General features: G+C 38.8%; 4 protein-coding genes across 4 annotated transcripts; 2 read left to right on the plus strand and 2 right to left on the minus strand.

Moving 5' to 3' along the window:
• Nucleotides 1–2,751: 2,751 nt before the first annotated feature.
• LOC108215156 (phenylalanine--tRNA ligase beta subunit, cytoplasmic) lies at nt 2,752–10,953 on the minus strand. Its single transcript, XM_017387522.2, has 19 exons — nt 10,796–10,953; nt 10,657–10,712; nt 10,413–10,513; nt 10,189–10,321; nt 9,990–10,105; nt 9,416–9,482; nt 9,170–9,211; nt 8,719–8,760; nt 8,450–8,526; nt 7,957–8,083; nt 7,696–7,863; nt 5,770–5,898; nt 5,533–5,634; nt 5,167–5,301; nt 4,303–4,377; nt 4,120–4,227; nt 3,706–3,801; nt 3,526–3,609; nt 2,752–3,122 (listed from the first exon to the last, which is right to left on the minus strand). The coding sequence occupies exons 1-19, from the start codon at nt 10,851–10,853 to the stop codon at nt 3,054–3,056; spliced, it is 1,785 nt and encodes a 594-aa protein (XP_017243011.1). The 5' UTR covers nt 10,854–10,953; the 3' UTR covers nt 2,752–3,053.
• Nucleotides 10,954–13,500: 2,547 nt separating this feature from the next.
• On the minus strand, nt 13,501–16,499 carry LOC108210505 (probable inactive receptor kinase At1g48480). The gene is made up of 2 exons (XM_017381828.2): nt 15,024–16,499; nt 13,501–14,317 (listed from the first exon to the last, which is right to left on the minus strand). Exons 1-2 carry the CDS (start codon nt 16,357–16,359, stop codon nt 13,725–13,727), a joined length of 1,929 nt encoding a protein of 642 aa, XP_017237317.1. The 5' UTR covers nt 16,360–16,499; the 3' UTR covers nt 13,501–13,724.
• A 3,528-nt stretch (nt 16,500–20,027) lies between these two features.
• LOC108212671 (uncharacterized) lies at nt 20,028–20,960 on the plus strand. The gene has a single exon (XM_017384391.1). It carries the CDS (start codon nt 20,028–20,030, stop codon nt 20,958–20,960), a length of 933 nt encoding a protein of 310 aa, XP_017239880.1.
• A 754-nt stretch (nt 20,961–21,714) lies between these two features.
• Nucleotides 21,715–25,121, plus strand: LOC108212672 (uncharacterized). The gene is made up of 3 exons (XM_017384393.1): nt 21,715–24,215; nt 24,308–24,400; nt 24,512–25,121. The coding sequence occupies exons 1-3, from the start codon at nt 21,715–21,717 to the stop codon at nt 25,119–25,121; spliced, it is 3,204 nt and encodes a 1,067-aa protein (XP_017239882.1).
• Nucleotides 25,122–25,590: the final 469 nt, after the last annotated feature.

The following is a 25,590-nucleotide window of genomic DNA, read 5'->3' on the forward strand; positions in this document are numbered from 1 at the left end:
AAATTATGATTTAAAATCCGGTGGTATTCAATTGGGATTCTTTAAAATCCATTAAAATCTGATGGTATTCAAATGCTGATGGATTTTTTTGCATTTCATAAAATGATGGATTTTGTGGCATTTTTCAGTGTATTTTAAGTTTTTTGAAATCCCACCAAAATCAATGGGATTTTGAAGCATTGTGCTTAAATCCTATAAACTCTGCGACATTTTATCAAGAATCCGCACAAAATCAAAATCACACACAATCCATTAAAATCCATAGACTAAAAACAATCCATTAAAATCCCAATCGAATACACCCCCGTAAAAATTTGGCTTCTGGATTTACAAGTTAGAAGCGCTTATTCGTACTATTTGTATAAAAAATCAAGAAGTAATTACAAAAAGTCTAGAATATTGGAGCCGTTTGGGTGAGTTTAAGTTTAAAATAAGTGCTTCTTCGTTAAAGTAAAAAAGTGGAGTAGAAGTTGAAATCAAATTAAGACTTATAAGTGAATAAGTATTTGGAAAGAAATAGAAGCGCTCAAAAAAAGCTAACATTCGTAACTTCTAAAAAGTATTTTTACCTTTTTACACAAATGGATCAAGAAAAAGTAAAAGCCAATTTTTTTGGAAAAGAAGTACTTCTACTGTATTGCCAAACAAGCACACTATCTTTTGTTTCATGACATTTATTTCTTACCCAAATCTTTTAGTCACTTGTAAGTCTTAGCTCGCTTCTAACTTTTACTTCAGTTTTTCACTTCAAACAAGAAACACTTATTTTAAACTCACTCAAACGGTCTCGTAATCGTTTCTTAATTATATGATATTTATTTGTCTAAATCTTCTTAAAAATATCAATGATGGTTCATCCATGCACAAAAATTTTCATCAATCAAAATTTTTAATTTTCCAAATAAAAAATAATACTTAATATGTATAGAAAGACACTTATATTTATATAAAGATCTTTCGAATGTGTGCGGATATACACGCTAACATATTTTTGAAAATCAGTTATAAATAAAATGTCATTTCACTCCGATAGTAAATGTGATAAATTTTCTTACTGTTTTTTTACAAACATGTAGATACTCGACAAATATAATCAATGACAAGGTTGGTGATCCTTACAAATAAGAGATATATCTTTGGAGTTGTATTTTTTTAACATAATCTCTATATTTTTTATTTATAGTATGTATTAATGACATTTAATGAAAGATTTTTCATAGGAAAAAATGCACTTAAATTTATTTAAGGATCTTTGTGGTTTGTGTGTGGGTGGAGGGTGGCGCATGCTTACTCCACTATATGTGTGAGCTTACTCCACTAGAAACTAAATTAGCTTAGAAACTAGAAACTAGTATTTGACTAATTTTTTATCACTTTTTTTAACTGCAAATATCACTCGTTTGTACATCACAAATAACTATTTCCTATACAAGAATTCTCAGAAATATAGATATATAAATATACATATATACAACATATATCATCATCATCTTCACTCATACCACATTGATGCACCTCCGCCCTTCGGGCATCATTATCAACTCATTCCACTGCTACCGCGGTCACCTATACCAACAATTGACCTACCACCGCTTGTCATCATAACTTGCCATTACTACTGATTATTTAGACCATCTCCAACCCATAACACCAAAATGGTGTAATTTTAACATCATTTTGGTGTGAAAATTACACCATTTCAAAATTTCACTCCAACCCATCAACACCGTATCCTACACCAAAAAGAATCTTTTTACACATAAAATGGAATATTCTTCACTTTTTAAGTTATTTATATCAATATTTATCAATATCATTGCTTAACATAGAATTTTAACAAGTTAACTAAACAAGAATCTCAAATAATTATATATTCATCAACCAATTCAAGAGAACAACTTAATTATTTAATTTTTTATACAAGAATATAAATTTATTGAAATTTTGGAATAAATAAAAAAATGTGAGTTAAATAGTAAAGGAAGAAAATTTATAATGATTATGATTGAAAAAAAAATAAATTAAGTATAATGGGACATGGAAGAAATAAATTTGTTTTGTCTCATAAGTGTGAGGGTATAGTAGACATTTTTAAAAACTCCAAATTTGGTGTGAAAATTACACCAAATGAACACTTGACACCAAATTTGGTGTCAACCAATTCATTTGGTGTAATTTTAACACCATTTTGGTGTTGCATTAGAGTAACTTCTACACCAAAAGTGACACCATTTTAGTGTTTTTGTGTTGGGTTGGAGTTGCTCTTACCACCACCACACCTCATCTCATCATTTTTTTTTACCATCATAGATCTCCTACAACTATAATTGATCATCAATAATCGATAACTACTAGCAAACATAAGTAAAGTTTCTCAATTATCAACAATAAAAATTCCTAATTTAACTGCATAAAATAGTGATAAATAGCATATAAACGAGTGGTATGAGTGAAGATGATGATGATATATATATGTAGTATATATGTATATTTATATATCTATATTTCTGAGATTTCTTGTATAAGAAATAGTGATTTGTGATGTACAAACGAGTGATATTTGCAGTTTAAAATAGTGATAAAAAATTGATCAGCCACTAGTTTCTAGTTTCTAAGCTAATTTAGTTTCTAGTGGAGTAAGCCCCTGTATATATATACACATATTAACAGTTACCTTTTATTTAGATGGAAAATTTGAATTAATAAAAAAATTTGTGCATGCAATGAACATTATTATTAATAAGATTCGAACACACAAAATTCAATCGTCTAATTAAAAAAATAGTTGTTAGCACAAACTACAAAGTCCCTTTGTCTAAACAAGGAATGGCAACTGCAACCTCTGTTTGTTTTTCACGTAACCATACTCCAAGATTGTATACAATCGAACAAATCAATTTTACAAAATTATATTGAGCAACAGAAAGCAAATCTATATTACACCATTGATGGTTACAGTTCAGTCTTATGTGCTCAAATTGGAAGCGGAAAACTTTACCAGTGTGTATGAGTGCTCATATGTTAGGAGAGCATAAACATAACGTAGATCCCATCTACAAGAAGTGCTCTATACTAAGTTCCAAGAAGGAGCATGTATCAGGGATATCAAAATTGCGCAAGACCTGGAAAACAGTTTGGAAATATCAGCCAGGCAATGTTTCATCTTTACAGTAAGAAGATTTACAAAATTTGTTCAGCAATAGACTTATCATCGAACAAGGGGCTAAAAGTATACTATAAAAGCATGCCCAAAATATTCCTCTATTGTTTTAATGGCATGTATAGTGACACATTTTTCAAAAGTGAATAGACAAATCAATTGTCAACAATATATAGATTTAATTCAATATTCCTATATTTTTAGTAGTCTTGCTCAAAATGTTGATTTATGGAGGAAGTGATCCGGCAAAACAGAACAAAACTAGCTATCACACCCTTTCATGTAAACATATAATGTAACTGACTCTTCTATTAGATCAGCAACCATATAATGAGTTCTACATCTGGGGAACAACTTTTACGTACCTCTGGGTGAACAATGCCGAAATTACCAATATGCTTCCCTTTGTAGATGATACTTGCTTGTCTACCAGGTAAAAATTCAGGTTCCTTTACATATATCAAATGATCATTAGATGATAAGTAGATTATTTTAAATTTTTATAGAGGATTAAATCAACAGAAACTTATATAAATGCAACATACAGATGAGCATTCTATATAATAGCCGGTTGTGTCCTTAGATTTCACGAATGACGTTCCAGTTACTTCCATAACTCTATCCAGTAGGCCATGAATTAGCTGATTAGCAGCACAGCACAACGGATAAAAAAGGTTAGGTAACAATGGGAAAAAAAAATATGATTTAGCTTAACAGTTGGTGTGCCAGGAAAGTATTTATGTAACCGCAGGGAAAAAGGAAAAGGATGTAAAATACCCCTAATCACAACCTTGTCTCCTGATGTACACAGTTTATTGAATAAAAAAATCTACACAGAAATCTAACATACTCTAGTTGAATCGTGTGTCATTCCATACACTTATAGCTAATAGCAAAGTACAGAGATATAAAACATTGAACAAGCAGATTATATCAGATTCTAGCCAGAAAATATATACCTCAAATCCTGAGGTGGCACCACAATATAGAGCTGCCAGTTGACGACGATTTGTGGCACCAACATCCTTTGATTCATCCAGAACTGCTATATCACCCACTTCGAATATCTACAATTTAGTTAAAAGTTATATACTAACTTGCCCATTGAAAGAGAACCAATATTCTTTGAGAAGTAAACACACCTTTATAGGCTTAGGATGGTCTTTGTTTTGTCCAACAATTTTCAATAAGCCAGGCATCAGAGTAGTTCGAACAGCCTACAGCAAATATCCATTCAAAGCCAAAAATACTTGATTATTACTAAATAGCAGAGCTACATGATTACTTGAAATCTAGAATCACACCACTGGAGATCATGGATAAAAGCTGAAATGCGCGTCTCTTTTTTTCTCTTTAGTCTCCTTCATGAACAATATTAAACACAAAGTCCAAACTGATGTTTGAAATAAAAACGTGACCTTGGCACCACTAGCACTCATGTAATTGAATAATCTCAAGAATGTCATGTACAGACAAATTCTTGGATTGAATATGCATGAGATCCAGAGGTTCTGTGAAATTAAAGGTGGCGGAGATCAGAGACTAAAAGATCCCATGAATTATATGTTAAACTTTTAATAGCCCCTTGATTACAAGGAAATGAAGAACACGGGTGAATACATGAATGACCAAGATCAAGTGCTCTCCACGGTCTCCATTTAGGTACGATTTCAAGAAACAATAGTGTCTGAAACAAAAGATATACATTTTTCTATCTGTACAACAGACCATAAGGATTGTTCACAATTATGAGCCATTATTATATCCAAAACTACCCAGCTAAGTCACAACGGAAATCAATCAAGTATCACTAACTTCTATGGTTGTTGCAGGTTATCTGTAAGCACAAATTTTATGTTAAGTGGTAATTTTGCAGATTGTGAAGTTGCTACAGGGGGGGGTTAAAATAATTCACAATTGATTAATAAGCATACAAAGTATATAGTTAATAACATTAAGACAACCACATACTATTGTACTACTACGTCCTAAAAAAAATAACCCACCTCGAAATCAGAAGATCGGGGATTCCCAATTTCCACTGCCTTCGATTTATCATCTTTACGGTTTAGCATTGCAAAATTCTCTTTGTAAGAACACAATATAAATGTCAATACCTCTGTATAACCACTCATCGCAATCTAACAAAAGAAGGTAGAAGTCAGCCAACACTATAAAGCATGACAATATACAAATAACATTAAATGCAGAGGTATCATATATCCCTCCAATTGTGAATACTCACTAGAATGCCAATCAGATTCAGTAGACTATAAAGAATTGTAATCAAACCCTACAATAATTGCTTCCATTTCGCAGTTCAAAACATAGGCATAAGCTAGTTATCATTTCAATGTTTGCTTGGAAATTACCTCCGTTCTAATAAGGTCACTAAACTGATTCAGAGCCAAAGGCTTCAAAGATGGAAGCTTCCGTGTGGGAATTTCATTGAAACCATAAGCTATGGCAACATCCTTGATAAAAAAGATCAACCATCAAAATGATCAGTATTCAGTACATCGTAACTATTAGCCCTACCTAGCATTATTAATTTATAAGCATACATAATACAGATGTATAAAGAGTTAACATGTTAATCAGCCTAATACCTCCGCAACATCACAGGGATGAAGCACATCACTCCTTGTAGGCGGAACTGATACATTGAACGTGTGATCACCATTTGGCAAGGCATGGGGCTCAGCATGTAACTGCATTTTATTTAATAAACCAGCAACCTGAAATTCATACAAGTCATGAGATTCAAAGGAGTTCTATAATGATCACAGAAACAGGATTAAAACAAAGATTAAACAAAAAAGGAGCATAAAAAACATAAGAGGCCAGCCTGCTTCTTAGGTTTGAAGAGTTCTCCCACCGCCCACTTATCATACAAACTTATTTTATTATACAATGGCTAACAAAGACTAATGACGACAAGGGTGCTTGCCTTTCCGTAAAGTTGGTGAACTTCAGGTTCAGTTTCAAACTTTTGTCTTAGGATAATAAGTAAAAAGTTATTTAGTTGAAAATACACCTTAAAGTCAGGATTTAGTAAGAGGTCCTTTTTTAAATTATCTTGCTTCGTATTGGAAGTAACTTGTTTTAGTTTAGTATTTCTTATATAAAAGTTGATACTATGATCCACGTCATGTAAAATAAGTTTTAATTTCATCTTCTGTTTTCAGCAACTCAGAAGTTATATATCAACAAAATATCATCCAAATAGATAATAACTTGTCAGGATCATGTTTTAATATTGCTAGGTAATAATAGAATAGTAGTAGTACAATAGGAGTACGGGCACTTGACTCTTTTCAGGAGTTAATAGTCCAGGTCTATAAATGCCTGTAATAGATGGATTATGCTTGATGAAATAACAGAAAAGGGAACTTTGTTCCACCATCTCTTCTCTGCCTACTCTCTACAGTTTTTCTCTAGAAACTTCTATCTACAACTCTGTTCTTACTCAATTTCTATTTAAATTCTGCCCTACTCTCTCGGATTTCTACCTATTATCTGCCATATCTATCTCTTATATGCTATTTCTGCAGTTCAACCTATAAAAAACCACAGAAACATTCAGAAAACTCATTCAGGAACGTCCAGTTCTGACATAACATAATTATAATATTCTCATGAAAATATATATTATCTTTACAAACTATTCCTAAAGGGCCAAAAAAATATATCTGATGTCAGTAGATATTATCTTTAAAATATTTTTTTTAGGGCCAACAACATTAGGACCCCAGCATATAGGTTCACTTCCTTTACCAAGTACATTTACCGAACACTTAATCTTACTTAATTTAAGTATAATAAGAATAAGTGTCTACGACTAAGCTGCCCAGCATCACTGATGGCTGGAACACCCCACAAAGGCCAGAGATGGACTCTTTATTCAAATCAATGAAACATCACTGAACCACAACACAGCACACACATTCCTGTTCTCCAGATAAATTAATGTACAAAAACATCTGAAAGGGAGTTTTAGTTTTGAAAGTGATTCAGATTTATCTGACAATTTTATCTATCAACTTAGGCAACCTCTATAAAAGCTGCAACAAGTGTAATACTAGCTTCTTTATAATGTTCTTATAATCTAACCCCGAGTCTCAAGAATCCATTAATGTTCATATAAATAATGTCACCTATGTTCTTTTAGTACAAAATCTTCCTCTGAATGAGCGATTCTACTTCCTAAGTTCTGCCTACTCCTAGCAAATTTGTTTTTCCCTTTAACCTCAATTTTGAGTTGAGTTCTTTTCCAAGGGCAACATACAATTCCAAGAACTTCAGAAAAATCTAGTACGGAGTATATCAGAATGGGGAACAAAACCAATTTAAGATTTAAAATGAATTCCGGTAGTAATTCTCATAGAAGCTTCAGATGTCATCAAATTTAGCCAAAGAAGTTTGAAATAGCTGGCATGTTTGACCCAAACAGCAAACATTCACAGTTCACACAATAAAAAATATTTAATAAAGCATTACGTACTTAAAAGTATTTAGCGAATAGAATAGAACACCTTGCCGGCTTCCAACGAGACTCCTAATAAGCCAGTAATGTACGATAGCGGCACTTCCATATTGTAAGATGAAAGATCAGGATAAATATGTGATTTTCCATCAGGGTATATTACTTCAACTGGTTCAGCCTCAAACTTGTTATCACAGTACAGAGAAAACATGGTCACCTACAAAATTGAAAGAAAAACATATAAAAAAATACCTAGCAATTTGTGAAGGTTATAAAAACTGATTCACAGTACAACCCATTATGTTCCTACCATTGTGTTCAGAACGATTTTGGCTTTCGTCAAATCAGTGGCTGTGCATTCAATGAACACATTCTTGGTCTTTAAGGTAATGGCCGAATGTGCACCATTTATAATTGGCGGCAAAGATAGCACAGTTCTGGAACAAAAATCCATATTATCTCAATACACCAATAAACCATCAGCTGCGTACTCTTTCAGAGGCATTAATGGCATTTTTATAACATACACCAACAAATTTAATAAAAGTGAGCTTAAATTATCTGATCCAGTGCAAGCAGTTTAGAGCAAGTCCATAGGTGGAGAACAAAGACAGATTAACTGGTGCCCACAACAGTAAAAGCTTGCAAATACGGGGGGAAATCGTAGAGCCCCAACTAACAAACATCTAAAAACTGACTCAATTCACTAATAACTATACAGGTCTATATACCATTTGAACTCGATGTAAGCAGCCTCAGATTACTTCTAATAAAGAAGCATATGATATTAACTACACAAATACCTCTTGCGGTCATAAATGACAGGGAACACTGGTGATTCTGCAATTATATGCAAGAATTTTTTCAACTTCAAATCTGACTGACAAATCACAAACAAAACACTATCAGCTTGTTTAGTCAAAATACATAACAAGGTAAAATATTAAAAAAAAAAAAAAAAGGTAGGGTGCATTAGAGAAGTGTCTATGGCACAATAATTTTTAAACCACAGAGTACCAAGTGCAAACAGTGTATGGTCCGAAACAAATGAGAAAGATGAGTAATTGCTTACTTCGTAAAACTTCATCAGCTCATCCGCTCTGAAGCTTCTCTCCTACAATCAAAATAAGATTAAAATCATTATTATAGCAATCCATCTGAAGTTATGGGGGGATTATGAAGACACAAAGTAAAGACAATTGAAAAGTCAAAGAACAAAAGAATTACTGCCAATTGTTATTTCCAACAAGAAGTTGATTGATCAAATCATGTCATTTCTAAACAGAAATGCAATTTTTTTTTAACTAATTGCTAAGCATAGGACACGTTGGCTGATTTTGCAGTTGGAATGATAATAATGATAATAATAATAACAATAATAAGTGTCCGGAATTATACAAAAACTTGATATCCAAAGTCATCACCAAGACACTGGACTAAAATAATACACTAGTCTAATGAGAACTGGAAACATTAATTTTAAACACTACATGTTACTTAATGTAAAAATAAAAACAAATTACCTGTTTCAGTGGGACAAAGTTTATATCTGTAGGTGATAAAGCCTACGAAAAATACAGAGATAAATTAGAATACAACAAATGCAATAATCATTTCATTGTGTAATAACTTCAACAGATACTTTAGTGAAACATAAAAGGCCAAAACCTGCTTTCAAATCTAAAAATATTTGAAGTGGTAACGTTCTGATTTGCCGAATACTAACTGGTTTAACAACTTCACCAAAAGTATGAAGTGCCAATACTTACCTCATATGTGAAAGGCCCTTCTATCGTATCCAAGTCATGTGTCCCAATAGCAACCAGGGTTCTCCGCCTAGAAATGAAGTCCAAAAAAAAATATCAATGCAGAGAGTATGGAACCTTTAGCATTATCACTAGTTAAGATGCGACATGCTTTACTCAGTTCTCAACTCACTGATTTCTCTTCTAGTGACCAACACGAATATATTCAAGTCGAGCAAAAGAATTACTAAAACAACCAGCAGGACATATTCTAGAGGTCAATAGATTAAAAACCCGAATATGATTTCTTTATAAAACCCATCAATTTTAATTATTGGTAATCCTTATATTTAGGCCATCTTTGGAATATATCAGTTTAAATCCCTATGCAACTCCTGATCACAAAAACCTCTTCACAAATAATCCAAGTGATACAGCTAATGTAAGTGATTCCTTTATCATATTACTTGATAATGTTGATCATATTACTGAGATGCGAAGTTAAGTGTGACAAGATGCAATATCAGAAGATTCAGCCTCCTGAAAGCAGATAAAATGATCTGATCAACCCACATTGAGTGTAAAACTGATGACCTACCGGCAAATGTTCTGGTGAAGCCTGTCTTGAAGATCGATAAAGCTATTATATCTTGCTTCATCAAATGTTATACCTCTCAAAACAGCACAAACAATATACGGGCGAATCTCAGCAGTCTGCAACAAAAAGAATATAATAGTAAAGGAAATCAAACTTTAGAAAAACCTAGAAACAACATTTTCATCATAAGAAAACAAACCTTTGGTTTGACATGCATCTTAAGCATAGATTCCTTACGTATAGGCTCACGAACCCTATACACAGGTATCGGATCAAGTCCAGTAAATATCCGAAGAGATTGCACAATTCCCTCAAGACAAAGTAAATCATATCTGCACACCATTGAAAAAAATCCTCATTACACGCCTAATTACAAGTTCCACAGTCCATCCACTTGTTGTTCACCAAGAACAAAGTAACTACCTATTAGCCGGAATCTCAATTTTGTAAATGACCTCTTCATCATTATCCGCAACTTGGTCATCTATATGCTTTTCTTTTCTAATTATCGCCTTCTCGGTTGTCTACACACACCTCACACCATCAATTACAAAATACAAACAAACATAAACCTGATTACCATTAGCACTTGCACAATCAACAAACTTATACATACAAGTAACTCAACATATACATACAAGATCTAAAGTAACCATACAATACTCACCACGTCATCGAGCTCTATACCGAACTGGAAGCACAAATTATCAAACTCTTCTTCAGCTGAATTTTAAAAAAGAAAAACGAATTAAAGTTATAATGATGAATTAAGTTTGTAAAATGAAAGATTTAATTCAAAATCGTACTGTAAGGTCGTCCGAGAGCTTTGAATAAGAGGTCTCTTCCAACGCTCACAGTCGGCATTGCGGTGAGGAACAGATTTGGAGAGATGAAGCTAGGGTTTATTCCCAACAGACCCCTTCTATGGTTTTCGAGTTTGCAGGGTTACTCGAGTAATTTCAACTACTACTAAATTTACAGTAAATGCTCTGCTGACTCTAAGATAATTCTTCTGATCACTGCGGTCATTTATTAATATTTTATTAATTTTATAATATTATTGACTATATGAAATTGGATTTACAATTTAAAATAATTATATGTAAACCATATGTAAGATAATATTTATTATTTAATTTATTTATAACTATTAAATGATAAATAAAAAATGATAGCATTTTATTAAATAAAAATTGAATAATATTTGACAAATTTTCATTAAACAATAAAAAGGTTATTTTAAAAAATATATTTTATTTTGATAAAAAGAAGTATTCAAAGAATGTCTTATAAAATATAAGTAAAATATAATGTACTTTAAAATAAGAATTAACTAATTAATACTAGCATGCTTTGAGTTTAAATTAAAAAATTATATATAATAAAAACACACGATGCATTTAATATAAAACATAGAATAAAGTATTGAACAAATATCAAATGTATATTACAATATTACATATGTTTGAAAAAACTATATATCACTAATTTTAAAGGTGCATATCACATAATAATAAACATTTTTAGATAATATGGTATACTAATACTTTCATAATGATATACTAATTAATGGTCACATACATGCAATTATATCACATGACACACACATATTTATATTAATTGTTCATTATATTATTTTTAAATATAAATATTTTAATTAGATATTGAATTAACAAAAATTATAAAGAAACTTTTGAATATATAAAAATAAAAATAAAACACAGTGTTATTAGTTATTATGTTATTTTTACATATAAATATTTTTAATATTGAAATAAGAAAATTGTACAGATAATATTTTAAAATTATATCTTAAAATAATATTATAATTCAATATTTTTATGACGATGAAACATGAATTTTCAATATATAAGAAAGGTATAGAAAAGCTCACAGCACTACTCTTATGCGCATCTTTTTTTTTTTGACAAACAAATGATTTTATTAACAAAAATAACTCATCGGAACTCAGTCGGACAAAACCCGAACTGTCAACTACAATCTTACTCAAACAAAAAACGAGCTAAACAAATAGTCGTTAACACATAGAATATTTAAATTTTTTAATCTAAAAAGTAATACAATGACATATCAAGCCATCCAACCTACATCACCTATGAAACTGGTAGCATCATAATTCACCTTCACATAAGCATCATTTGTAGCTGACCTTCAGAATTATCAATTATATTGACTGATATTGGAGCAACAAAGACTCCCAAAAGATGAACAAATTTTTGTTGTGAAAGGTGAGTTTTTGCGATATCCACCGTCATCCCAGAATCGATGCGAGTCTTACAAATCACCCACAATATATCGTATGAATCCTTTTTAGAGAAACCTCCGACATCTTTAAATCCTAAGAATGGTTACATGTATTTCAATATCTAGAACATTTGTAAGTTGTTTTTTTCTTTTCACTAAGTAAACCAAATTTTCTTTAAGACACTGAACAGCAACAGTAACAGAGCGGTAAACAAACCCAACTTTTTTTTGAACTCGTTTGGAGCAAAACTACTACTGTAGTGAGTAGTGTAGTTTACAAGTGCATTTTCATTTCAAGAACAGTAGACTGAAACCACAAAATCTGGGCTATGTTTTCACCCATCCCACCAAGGTTAATAACACTTCACTTCTTTGCTTAGTTACCCAATACATCCTCTTGCATATCCTTATGGACAGATTTTTCTTCTGAGCAGTGAGCATCAGATGAGGCAAGCATGTAGTTAAGATTGGTTGGTGGATTTCAAAACCATCTGAAATGCCTTGCCCTTGTTCACTCACCTCATTTGATAATGTTCAACTATCTTATATTCACCAAGCTCAAACACTTCATTCTCTGGACTAAAACTCACCTTCTTTTCTTCCTTATGCCAACCATCATTTATATCTTTATCTTCGCTTGAACATCTCTTCAAACATGGCCTTGCTTGCTCACCACCTTCCCCTTTTCCTCAACCTATAATATAAATAAAAATAAAATCATAAAAGAAACTAAACTATTGAAAGAATGGGGTGTAGGTGTTGAAATATAACATAATATCCATTTGAGGCCTTCGTTTAACACCATAAAATTTTAGATAGAATGGTTTTCAACATGGTATAGAGCCAGGTTGAAATATAGCATAAGATCCATTTAAACCTTCCTCTAACACCTTAAGATTTCAGATGGACCGGTTCTTAATCACATTTTATACCTTGAACAAAGATGAAAGCTTGTCAGCCATCTGCAAGTTGGTGAGATTAGCAGGCACCTTGTGTTTCTTGCATAACTGTTGAAGCTTTTTTCTTTTCATTATATGAAAATTGAAATCCATCTCTGTGAAGCTTTCTTTTCTCTATCTCGGGGCGGGTCGTAGTGGGAGATGAAGAGATGTGTAGACTGAATTGAGCTAGAACATTTGTAAGTTAGGTGACAAGTTTTATAGAGAAAATATTTTTTTATCACACAATGATAAGAGAAAATTAACATGTATCCATGAGTTTATTTATGTCACCGATTGGAAACTAGTGATAAAATTAACTATGATCATGATTCATTCAGAACATACTACTCTTACAATGAAGACCATAGACCTTAAAATAAATGAAACCTAAGGTTAAATACACAAAAGGTATGCTACTACTTAACGCAAAGACAAGTACATAACTGATAGATTTACTCTCAATGAAAATGGCGACATGCCTTGAGATGGAACAAATCCCGTAGACTGATTCCTACAAAAGCCTAAAAGATCAAGGCTCTGGATTTTGAGTCTCAAGAACCTGTGTTTGACATAGCGCCTCAATCTGCTTGGTAACTTCTGACATTGTAGGCCGCTGATCAGGAAACTGGGCTGCACAATCTATCGCTAGCTGCAATAACTGAACCATTTTTTCTTCGCTGTCCTGGGATCTGAGGAGCTCAATATCAAATATTTCTGCAGTCCATTCCTCTCTAACTGTTGATTGTACCCATCTAGGAAGATCTACACCTTCTTCATTTAAGAGGGTGTGAGTGGGAGCTTTTCCAGTTAGAAGTTCCAGAAGTAATACACCAAAGCTATACACATCAGCCTTCTGAGAGACTTTGTGAGAGTCGGTTACCTCAGGGGCCCGATAACCAGCAATACGGGTGGGACTGGCTGAGGCTCCGACAAGGCGGGCTAGTCCAAAATCTGAGATACAAGAATCGTTGGACTGGGTGATGAGGATGTTTGATGATTTAATGTTGCCATGGGAGATATCGGGACCTTGAGAATGCAGGTATTCAATGCCTCGGGCAGCTCCGAGAGCAATCTTAGACCTGAATTCCCAATTTAAAGGAGTCCTACCAGCTCCTTTGTTTCCTGAAAAGGTTTTGCAAGAGGAGGTAATTAATACTAAATGTTAAGCTTATGTAATATTCAATAGCATTGGGAATTTATAGGGCTTATGATTACCAAAAATTCCAATATAGTGCAATTACCAATTAATAAAATTCAATTAAAAAAATAAAACAATAAGTACACAAATGAAGTCACGAATACACCATACTTGCCTTAACAAGTAACAAGTAGCAAAGCTTACAAGTACAAAATTAGTCGGGTGTAAAAGGAAAAACTTTAGTTTACTATGTTAAAAACGGACTCTCATCAACATAATTGACAAGAATGGAAGCTGTTAAGCCTAAGACGAAAGAATTACAAAAGATCAGTCAAAGTAACAGAAAACTTGCGAAGGAAATTATAATTTGCAACACCATATCAAAAAGAGCCACAAAGGTGAAGACTGTGCATTAGACAGGCTTTCAATTGAAAGCAATGCAATAACATGTCTTCAATTTTACCTCTAAAACAAATTACAGATTAGAGATAGGCCATCAACGATATCCAGTTTCAATGAAAACAAATTATGTGTTTGGTCGTCAGGTGATTATCAAACATATATGCTCCTACATCTCTTTTCGTAGTAATGAAGTGCAAGTGAGAAGTTCAAATATGTAAAGAACTTAACTATTACTAATAAGCACAGTATAGCCAAAGAAGTGTCTTAATTAAATAAAGGAATTCTCACCATGAAGACTTGCAGATAGACTCCCCATCGACATATAATCGTACACTAGAAGCTTCTCATCGACACTATAATAATAAGCCTTAAGAGGAACCAAATTCTCATGATCCATAGCTCCAATTGCTTCAATCTTCTCCTTAAACTCTTGCTCGGAAATAATCACATCCTTTAACCTCTTGACAGTCACTACAATCCCTCCCTCCAAAACAGCCTTATACGCTGTCCCAAACGTCCCTTTACCCAAAACCTCGGCAGAAGCCCTCAACAAATCATCCAAACCAAACACCTTATCCTTCCTCACACTATTCTCAAAAAACACCAGCTTCTTCCCCCCATTCCCACTCTCCACTTCTCCCATACTCATACTCGTTGCAGCAACCGAAGCCCCATCCCCTTTCCCACCATCAGTCTCACCATTTTTCACATCCACCGCCTCCCGACTCTCCTTAACTGTCACAACATCACCATAACTAGTCTTCTTACTCCTCTTCTTTCGACAAAAAACAAACAAAACCAGAAGAAGCAACAAAACTGCAAACACAGAACCAATCACAATACCCGCTATAGCACCACCCGATAAACCCCCATTATCATCCTTCTTGTCATTTCCCATCACAATCCCCGCAAGAGCACCATCTACATTGCTCCCATTCTTACTACCCACACAAGACTCTTTCAAAGGACTACCACACAAATTATTCCCAAGAAAAGAACTCAGAGGCATTTCCCTTAAACTCTCCGGAATCGAGCCGTTAAGCCGATTAAACGAAACATTAAACTGTTCCAAATGAGGCCTCAATTTCCCAAGATCCGGAATTGAACCCGAAAACATATTCCTCTCAAGATACAAAGTCCTCAACCGGGTCATCCTATTAAACCCATCTGAAATCTCCCCAGAAAAATTATTCTCCCCCAAATTTAACCTCACAACACTCCCAAGCCCAAACAGAAATTCCGGCAACTCGCCGGAAAATCCATTTCCCTGCAAATAAACATTCCTCAGCACCCTACACTCCTTAAGATCCTCCGGAAGCTCTCCGGTAAGCGCATTGTAGCGAAGACTAATAGTCTTGAGCTTGGTCAAGTTCCCGAAAACACCCACCGGAAGCTGACCGGAAAGTGAAACTCCGGGAAGACGAAGAGCCACAACATGGTTCTGGTCACAATGAACGCCAGTCCATTGACATGGGGTTAGCTGGGTGGTGTTCCAGAGTAGAGTACGGCCGCCAACAGCTGAGCGCAGAGCCAGAAGAGCTGCTCTGTCAGTGCTAAGATCTGAAGTAACAGTGAGCGTTGAGAGTGAGACTAGAAAAATGTGGGTGACGAAGAGGAGTTGCATTGTGACCTGTGAGGGAGAGCAGAACACTTTGAGCTCAGCTCAGTTTGCGTCTTATCTTTTAGAGTGTAGTGTAGTGTAGTGTGGTTTATTTCCAGAGAGATGACAAAAATACATACAGTAATAGGACTATAGGAGTGAGGCTTCTATTCAGAACTAGGGTATGTTTTTGCTTCTAGGGCTGTGTTCTTCTTAAAATATGAGTAAGTAATTTATTTGTTTTGTTTATTTTAAAATAAATATTATCATTTATTGAAAATAATTTATATATAAATTAATTTTTAATTCTTGTATATGGATAGTATTAACAACTTATTAGGTATAAGAATTATTAATATACACTCCCTCTATTTTCAAATACTTGACGTTTTACTTTTGTGCACACATTTTTTAGTGCATTGACTGCGTAGCTACAGTAAATATTTTTAATTTTTTTGTGAATTAAAGTATAAATTTAATATTTTTATTTTGGAAAATAAATTTTAAAAATAATAATTTCAAGTATACAGTCAAAACTCTTAGAATTATGTGCCGGAAAGTCAAACGTCAAATATTTAAAAACAGAGGGAGTAATAAAATATTATAATTGAAAATTTCATTTAGTACCATTATATTCTTGACTTTTTCTAACTCCGCATTAGTATGATATTATCCGTTTTGGACCGTGACCAAGCCCGCATGAATTTGTTTTTTACTCCTCCCAAAAGACGTTATACTAATGGAGTTGTTCGGCTGCTTATATTCAAGACAAATCGTTTTTATCTTTCCAATGTGGGACTTGGGTTGACACCCACCCACAATCTCCCCTCAATCCAAGAACCACCAATCTTGTGACCCTTATACCGCCGCTACTCATCGGTTCCTCATCCTGCGGCATACGCCGTCAGACCCCTTTAGTCAAGAAGACTTTCGACGCAAGCCGTCCAAGACCTCCGATCGTAGTTTTGGAGTGCCCCACATCACACAACTGCAGCCCGCAATCTGGGATCAACTTCTTAACCTTGCTCAAATACCACTTGTAGGGCCGCGCAACACCTGTTAATTCTACATTAGTATGATATTGTATGCGATATTGTATGCTCTGTACCGTGACCAAGCACCCACCCTATGATTCTATTAGATATATGTTAACTAAATAGTTAAATTCAAGTAAGATTACATTTCTCTCCGAAAAGAACCAACATAACATTCCCCAAGTAGTCTAGATATACAGTTAAAACCAAATGTTCAAAAGACTTGGTGTTATGGCCAGTTTTGGCCACGGAGGAATGGAGAAGGGCGCGCCCTCCACGGGGTAATCCCGGGAGGCGCGGCCCTGTGTCTCAAGAACGGGTGTCACGTGTCTGAAGTGTAAAAAGGAATAAATGATGAGGATGAAGGGCGCGCCCTCCGTGGTCGCGCCCACAGATAAACTTATTATGTGTGAGGATGAGTGAGTCTCGATGACGACCCTTCCGAGGGATACGAAGACCTACCCCTCCGGGGGATATAACGACCCTTCCGAGGGATATGAAGACTAGTGCCAGGCTCATCTGGAAGTTATCAGGCTCATCTGGTAGTTCCCGGGTTACGACCGGGCGTGATCTATAATCCCCAATCCTGCTATCTGCCGGGTTGTCCTCGTGCGGGGGCTTGGGGTGATCATGATTGTAGAAGGCCCTCAGGGGTGACATGAAGGCCGATCATATGTCCGGGTCCTGTATTTTGGTGAGTTAGCCCTCATTGGGGGACTGGGACGATCGTGTAATTTGGCTCCTCATTGGTCTTACCTCTTAGTGAGAACCTTCACTAGGGGGTAAGGACACGTCCCTACGCCTCGTAGAAGTGGTCACGGCTCTATCCGATGTCTCCTCCATGCTACGAAAAGTAGCGGTTAGTGTCATCTCTCATAGTGGAGATGATGCCGTATCCGTGATGTACTTGGACTAGGAGTCTAGGGTAATTGCCTCAAGGCATACTTCTAACTGGAGTAGAACTCTAAGTGATAAGTCACCGACCCATGGTTGGTCTTATCCCCAAGAGGCCTAGTCCTGATCAAACTAGGAGTCTTGGTTCAATAGAACTACGTACGACTTGATCCCCTATATAAAGGGGTACGTAGGCACATCAAGGGGATATATCGAGAGTTGTGAGAATGAGAGCAGAAATATATTCCCTTGATCTCAGCCACCCTCAAACACCTAAGAACCACCGCCCACAGCGGATTTCCATCATATAATCACCGTAGAACACCTAAGTCCGTCAACGAACCCCACGTTTGTTGATTCACCAAATTCCTCTATCAACAAATTGGCGCTAGAAGGAGGGGCAACAGGTGAAATCTCAAAGAGGAAGAGATGGCCAATCACGACGATGATTTGTATGAAGGAGAATACTATGTCGAAGATGAACCAGTAGAGGCATACTCACCGGTGCACATTCAGGACCCCCGCACCTTGCCAAACAACCCACCCCCGGTTGTGGTCAGTAACACGGAGCTTCTTAGTGCCCTTCACCGAATGGAACGATACCAAGCAAGATACAACACAAGGTTGAATACCCTGGAGTCCGTACTAGAGGAACTCGCACCTAGACGTCCTCACCAGTCTAGGAGCCATGACAGAAGAGGACGCAGACGTTTTAGGCGCCCTACACCTCGGATGTTGGAATATGGAGATGCAACTCCCGGTGCCAATCATCCCCAAGGAACAACCGTCAATCACGGGGCTCATGGCACTCAGGGCGCGCCCTTGACCGCGTCCGTACCATCAACTCAGCCAGAAGGGCCGAGGCAAGGAATAGGAAATCAGAACACAAACGCCCGACCGATGGCCGAAAGACTGGGGATCACTCAAGACAGCCTAGCCATGATTGTGCACTTGGCTGGAGAGGAACAGCGAGGACGCCAGGGGACCCAAGGCGCGCCCTCGGAGCAAAGACGCGACACGGGCGTTGGCAGAACCTACCGGGGAGTAAGAGGGAGAGGCAGAGACCATACGTCGATCGGAGGAAGAGGTCGCGGACCACCTATAATTGAATACCTCCCCTCGCAGAGTGAGTCTAGCCAGCACACACCGAACCAGCAAGGCCGGAGAAGGTCGCGACTCGCGCCCCCCAATGGCCAGACGGGCGCGACCCTTCAGACCAACACTCAACAAACTACACCTAATGGTCAGACAGGCGTGACCATTCAAACCACTCCTCACGATCATACGGGCGTGAACCCCCAAGCCAATACTCAGCAAACTATCCCTATCATCACTAATCCTCAGCAAAACACTCCCATCATAACCAACCAACAAACCACAGCAACCCAACCACAACCGACACCCACGGGTACTCAGACGACCCTTGCCACGGCCGTCACTCAGACCCCCGGGAACAATGCCAACACAGCGGCCACGCCCATCACTACCCCGGCCAATAACGCCAGCACAGTCGCCACGCCAATTACTACCCAAACGACTACGCAAACCGTCCCTGGACTCGGAGCCATCAACGGAGAAGACCTGAAGAAATTACTTGCCCTCCTACAAGCTGGACATTCCACCGTAGTACCAAACATCCCTTCGCCGTTCACTGCTGCAGTTCGTGACGCCTAGCTTCCAACAGGATTCAGGCACGTGAACGCAGACCTTCGCTACCATGGTAATTCGGACCCCCGAGAATTCCTAATCAGGTTCAACATTGAGATGGACTTGTATCAAATCCCGGACCTCGTAAGGTGTAGGTTCCTTGCGGCAAGTCTGAGAGAAAGAGCTCAGCAATGGTTTCAGAAACTAGGGGAAGGTGTGATCTCTTCTTGGGTAGACATGCAACGAATGTTCATGACGCAGTTTCAGGCCGCAACCAAATATGTTCCACCGGTCACCACCTTGGCCAATGTCAAGCAGCGGGACAACGAGTCCCTGACCGCATATTTCAAGAGATTTAACCAGGAGTCTATGGGAGTTACAGGAGCGTCAGACGAGACCTTGAAAAATTTCCTTATCACTGGCTTGAAGGTCAGTACTGATTTCTGGAAACATCTCCAAGGGAAGGACCCGTCCAACCTGTCAGAGCTGTACGCAGCAGCTGAGTCCTTCAAGAAGGTAGAGCAGTCACTCGCCGAAAACCAAAAAGAGATTGCTAAGTCGAGGGGTAAGAGAAAGGACCATACCCCTAGCCTGGAACCAAAAGGGCGCGGCCGTTCCCCAGCAAGGATACACATGGCGAGCGATAGAAGAAATTGGAGTCCCCCAAGACAACCAGGCACGTACACCCCTCTCGTGGCTTCAGCCGAACACATATACGCAGTAACCAAGGATAAGGCCCCTTTCCGAAAGCCGCAGCCTATTCCCTATAACGTTGCCAGAGACAAAAAGAAGTATTGTGACTTCCATGAATCAGCCGGGCACAACACCGCGGATTGCAGGCACCTTAAAGAAGAAATCGAGGAGCTACTCAGGGCAGGCTACTTGACAGAATGGGTAAAGAAATACAGAATGGATCACCCGCCGGAAAGGCGCGCCCGGGGGAGGTCACCAGAAGACAAGGATGACGAGAAACCAAACGATACCCAGTTTGTGAGGGAAGGTAGTATTAGGAGCATATTTGGAGGCCCCTACATAGGGGGAGGTAGTTGAAAAGCGATGGAGAGGTACGCCAAGGAGGCAAAGGACTACCCCCTTACTAATGTGAATCATCTGTCAGCCAGGGCCCCGAGGGCGTTCAAAGGGGAGACTATGGACATCACTTTCACTGAGGACGACGCTAGATGGGTACACCATCCCCACAACGATGCCTTGGTGGTCGCCATGCGCATCACCACCATGAACGTTCATCGAGTGTTTGTGGACAATGGGAGTTCAGTTAACATCCTCTACTATGACACCTACAAGAAGATGGGACTACCAGACAAGGACATGACGGCGGAGAATCTCTACATATATGGCTTTGGGGGAGAGGCCATTAAAGCCAAGGGAACCATTCGCTTACCCGTGACCCTAGGAGAAGCTCCACGGGCAGCCACCCAGATATCTGAATTCGTAATCATCGACCACCCGTCAGCGCATAACGCACTAATGGGACGACCCCTCTTGAAGGATATGAGAATAGTCACCTCTATCTATCATCTCACTTTAAAGTTTCCCACCCCGGGGGAGTCGGATGTGTGAAGGGGTCTCAGTATGAGTCTCGCGATTGCTATGGCCGATCCCTCAAAAATTTTCAAGATAGGAGAGGGGTACCACCCCATGAAGAGCTCCATTCAGTCCACGCCATCTACTTCATTCAATACCCAGAAAGCGATACGGAGGGCGCGCCCTCACTCCTACTCTCAGAAGGACACATTCACCATGAGGTTAAGCCGCCTCTCTCTGATGAGCCAAAGATAGAAGAATGTGGAAAACAAGTCATGGAGGTAGAAGTCACACCCCCAGGAAAATCAGGAAGTTAGACAAAGACGAGGCAGTGATGGAGTTGGATGAGCCTACACCAGTCAAAGAAACCCCTAAAGACACACCCTCGGATCACGAGGGGTCTCCACCACAGTTCGATTTTGATCTAGACCCTAGGCTACCTATGCCAGTGCAGAACACGGGACCAGCCGAAGACACAGTCGACATACAAGTCACACCGGGGAGTAATGACAAGATCCTAAAAATAGGATCCAGGCTGAGTCCGGAGGTAAGGGGCAAGCTGATAGAATTCCTGAAAGGCAACCTAGACGTGTTTGCTTGGAGTCACGAGGACATGATTGGAATCGACCCGGCCGTTATGTGCCACCACCTCAACATCGATCCCACCAAAAAAGGTGCTAGGCAGAAGCGCAGACCAATAAGTGGGGAAAGGGCCGAGGCCCTCCAAGAGGAAGTTGACCGCCTCCTAAAAGCAGGATTAGTGAAGGAATCATTCTACCCAACCTGGTTGGCAAACCCTGTGCTCGTGAAGAAACCAAACGGGAAATGGCGCACCTGCATAGACTTTACCGATCTCAACAAAGCATGCCCTAGGGACAGTTTCTCACTTCCCATAATTGATCAGCTGGTAGACTCAACAGCCGGCCACGCCCTCCTTCGTTTCATGGATGCCTACTCGGGATACAATCAGATCCCTATGTACGAGCCTGACCAGGAGCATACCTCCTTCATTACGGACATAGGCCTATATTGTTACATTGGCATGCCATTCGGACTCATCAACGCAGGCGCGACCTACCAAAGGCTTGTAAACATGATGTTCAAGGAACAGATCGGAAAGACCATGGAGGTGTACGTGGACGATATGTTGGTCAAGTCTAAGAAAGCCAATGACCATGTGTCTCACCTGTCAGACATGTTCGAAATTCTAAGGAGGTACATGATGAAGCTCAACCCGCAAAAGTGTGTCTTCGGAGTGGAGTCAGGAAAGTTTCTTGGTTTTATGGTCAATCACAGAGGTATTGAAGCCAATCCCGCGAAGATCAAAGCTTTGCTTGATATGAAGTCCCCAACCAATGTCAAACAGGTGCAAAGCTTAACCGGGAGGATTGCCGCCTTGAACAGATTTGTGTCGAAGTCCTCTGAAAAATGCAAAGAGTTCTTCAAAGCCGTGAAGGGCACATCTAAGGACTTTGAATGGACGGTAGAGTGTGAAAGTGCTTTTGCGAAAATCAAAAAACACTTGGGCGAGCCACCCCTCTTAGCCAAACCAGACGAAGGTGAAACACTTATACTCTACCTAGCTGTCTCAGACTACTCCATTAGTGCCGTGTTAGTGAAGGAGGACGCGGAAGGTCAGTCCCCCGTTTATTACATAAGCAAAAGGTTGTTGGACGCAGAGACCCGCTACACAAGTATGGAAAAGTTGGTATACGCCTTGATACATGCATCCCGAAAGCTGCGGCCTTACTTCCAAGCACATAAGGTGGAGGTCAGAACCGCGTACCCTCTTCGACAAATCATGCATAAACCAGAAGTCACAGGTAGGATGATGAAATGGGCAATCGAGTTAGGGCAATTTGACATTGATTACAAGCCACGAACCGCCATCAAAGGACAAGCTTTAGCTGACTTCATTTTGGAATTTCCAGAGGACGGAGAAAACTCTAGCCTGTTAATCAAATACGATCCCGACCTACCGTCACAACCTGAGGCCCTGAAAGAAGATATCCCCGAGCTGTGGTGGATAGTGCATACCGACGGAGCAGTGAACAATGATGGGGCAGGTGCAGGTATAGTGTTGGTAAGCCCCGAGGGACACAGACTCTTGAATGCAATTCACTTTACCTTCCAACTATCTAATAACGACGCAGAATATGAGGCATTAGTTGGAGGCTTAAAGTTGGCCCTCGAGATGAAAGTCAGAAGGCTTGTGGTAAAGCTTGACTCGATGTTGGTGGTGGAGCACATAAAAGGGGGATACCAAGCCAAAGGACCTAAGACAGCTATGTATCTCAAATGCGTCCAAAGGTTGCTAGACCAGTTTGAGGAGGTGCAAATAAACAAGGTACCTAGGGAGTTCAACGGAGACGCTGATGCCCTAGCAAAATTGGGATCTCAGAAAGACGCTGCCTTATTGGGGGTAATTCGATTGGAAGTTCAAGAGGTGCCTAGCATCCCAGAACTGGATGCCATGGAGGTAGCAGACGGCGTCAAGCATCAAACATGGATGATGCCAATATGGGAATTTATTAATGAAGGAAAGTTGCCCGAAGATAAAGTTGAGGCTCGGAGGCTAAGATATAAGGCAGCTAGGTATGTGGAATATGATGGCAAACTATACAAGAGAGGCTTCAATCAGCCGTTGTTGAAGTGTATAGACGGGGACGAATGCACCTACGTACTGAGGGAGGTCCATGAAGGCATATGTGGGAATCACTCGGGAGGCAACTCATTAGCTATGAAGATTCTGAGGCAAGGGTACTACTGGCCTACCCTAAGGAGTGACGCCTTCGACTTTGCTAGAGCATGTGATAAGTGCCAACGGTTCGCCAATTTCACCCATAACCCAGCAACATCCTTGACCAGCATGACCAGTCCTTGGCCTTTCGCCATGTGGGGATAGACTTGATTGGGGAACTCCCCAAAGCCAAGGGAGGTGTGAAGTATGCAGTGGTAGCCGTGGATTACTTTACCAAGTGGGCGGAGGCCGCACCCCTAGCCACCATCACAGCCAAAAAGATTAAAGATTTTGTTTTTAACTCTATTGTGTGCAGGTTTGGAATTCCTTACAAGCTGATCTCGGACAACGGAAAGCAATTCGACAGCAAGGAACTGAGATGCCTCTGTGATGACCTAGGAATCAAAAAGGACTTTGCAGCGGTGTACCATCCTCAGAGCAACGGGCAAACGGAGGCGGTGAACAAGATCATCAAACACACCTTGAAGACAAAGCTGGAGGATAGCAAGGGAAATTGGCCGGAGGAACTCCCCATGGTGCTATGGTCTTACAACACGACTCCTAGGACTACGACTGGGGAGTCACCGTTCGTGTTAGCTTATGGATGCGAAGCCATGGTTCCGATAGAGGTTGGAGCTGGATCATTCAGGCGAGATTACTTTGAGAAACAAGACAACGACGTCAACCAAAGGCTCTACTTGGATATGATTGAAGAAATCAGAGCTACCTCACAGATACGACTAGCTGCATATCAGCAAAGAACAGCGAGGTATTACAACAGCAAAGTAAAGGCTCACCCATTCCAAGTGGGGGACCTCGTTCTCAGGAAGGTCGTACTTAACAACAAAAACCCCTTGCATGGGGTCTTCGGTGCTAACTGGGAAGGCCCCTATAGAGTAAAAGTGATACTATGGAAAGGAACCTAGAGGTTGGAAGACCTAGACGGGAAGCCTGTTCCGCGTCCTTGAAATGCGGAACACCTAAAGAAATACTATCAGTAGCCAACGGCTGCATAGACTAGCCATGACATTAATGTCATCCCTAGTCTAGGGGAGTAGTAGTGCATATATGCTCTCTCCTAGCTAAGGTTTTTTGCTAGTCTTTTTAAGTCCCCTTGGGGTTAACAGCCCCCTGGGACGGGTGCGGTTTCGTACTCGAGCGCATTATTTCTATCGTATTTAGGTATGGCCCGAGGCCATATTGTGTTTCAACCATCTTAATAAAGACCTAGAGCCACTCTATTTTCCATAAAAATAGATGTGTTGAATACTTGTTTTCGAACATTATGACTGGAATAGCTTTGGAATGCGCCCCTACTGATAACATAAGGGTGTAAGCCCTGAAGAATATGTTAAGGAAAATGGAGGTCGCGCCCTCAATAAAGGGTATAAGCCC

The sequence above is a fragment of the Daucus carota genome, chromosome 3 (genome assembly GCF_001625215.2).
Source record: "Daucus carota subsp. sativus chromosome 3, DH1 v3.0, whole genome shotgun sequence".
Lineage (NCBI taxonomy): Eukaryota > Viridiplantae > Streptophyta > Magnoliopsida > Apiales > Apiaceae > Daucus > Daucus carota.

Excerpts from the sequence above, each read along its gene's own strand:
- LOC108212672 (XM_017384393.1), top strand. The coding sequence starts at position 21,715 with ATGTGGAAAACAAGTCATGGAGGTAGAAGTCACACCCCCAGGAAAATC. Across the intron at positions 24,216-24,307 it reads ATGAAGATTCTGAGGCAAGG|CAACATCCTTGACCAGCATG; the intron begins GTACTACTGGCC and ends CCCATAACCCAG. Across the intron at positions 24,401-24,511 it reads AAAGCCAAGGGAGGTGTGAA|GTTTGGAATTCCTTACAAGC; the intron begins GTATGCAGTGGT and ends TATTGTGTGCAG.
- LOC108210505 (XM_017381828.2), bottom strand. The coding sequence starts at position 16,359 with ATGCAACTCCTCTTCGTCACCCACATTTTTCTAGTCTCACTCTCAACG. Across the intron at positions 14,318-15,023 it reads TCTATCTGCAAGTCTTCATG|GAAACAAAGGAGCTGGTAGG; the intron begins GTGAGAATTCCT and ends AAACCTTTTCAG.
- LOC108212671 (XM_017384391.1), top strand. The coding sequence starts at position 20,028 with ATGGACTTGTATCAAATCCCGGACCTCGTAAGGTGTAGGTTCCTTGCG.
- LOC108215156 (XM_017387522.2), bottom strand. The coding sequence starts at position 10,853 with ATGCCGACTGTGAGCGTTGGAAGAGACCTCTTATTCAAAGCTCTCGGA. Across the intron at positions 4,228-4,302 it reads ACCATCCTAAGCCTATAAAG|ATATTCGAAGTGGGTGATAT; the intron begins GTGTGTTTACTT and ends ACTAAATTGTAG. Across the intron at positions 3,123-3,525 it reads TCGGCATTGTTCACCCAGAG|GTCTTGCGCAATTTTGATAT; the intron begins GTACGTAAAAGT and ends ACTGTTTTCCAG.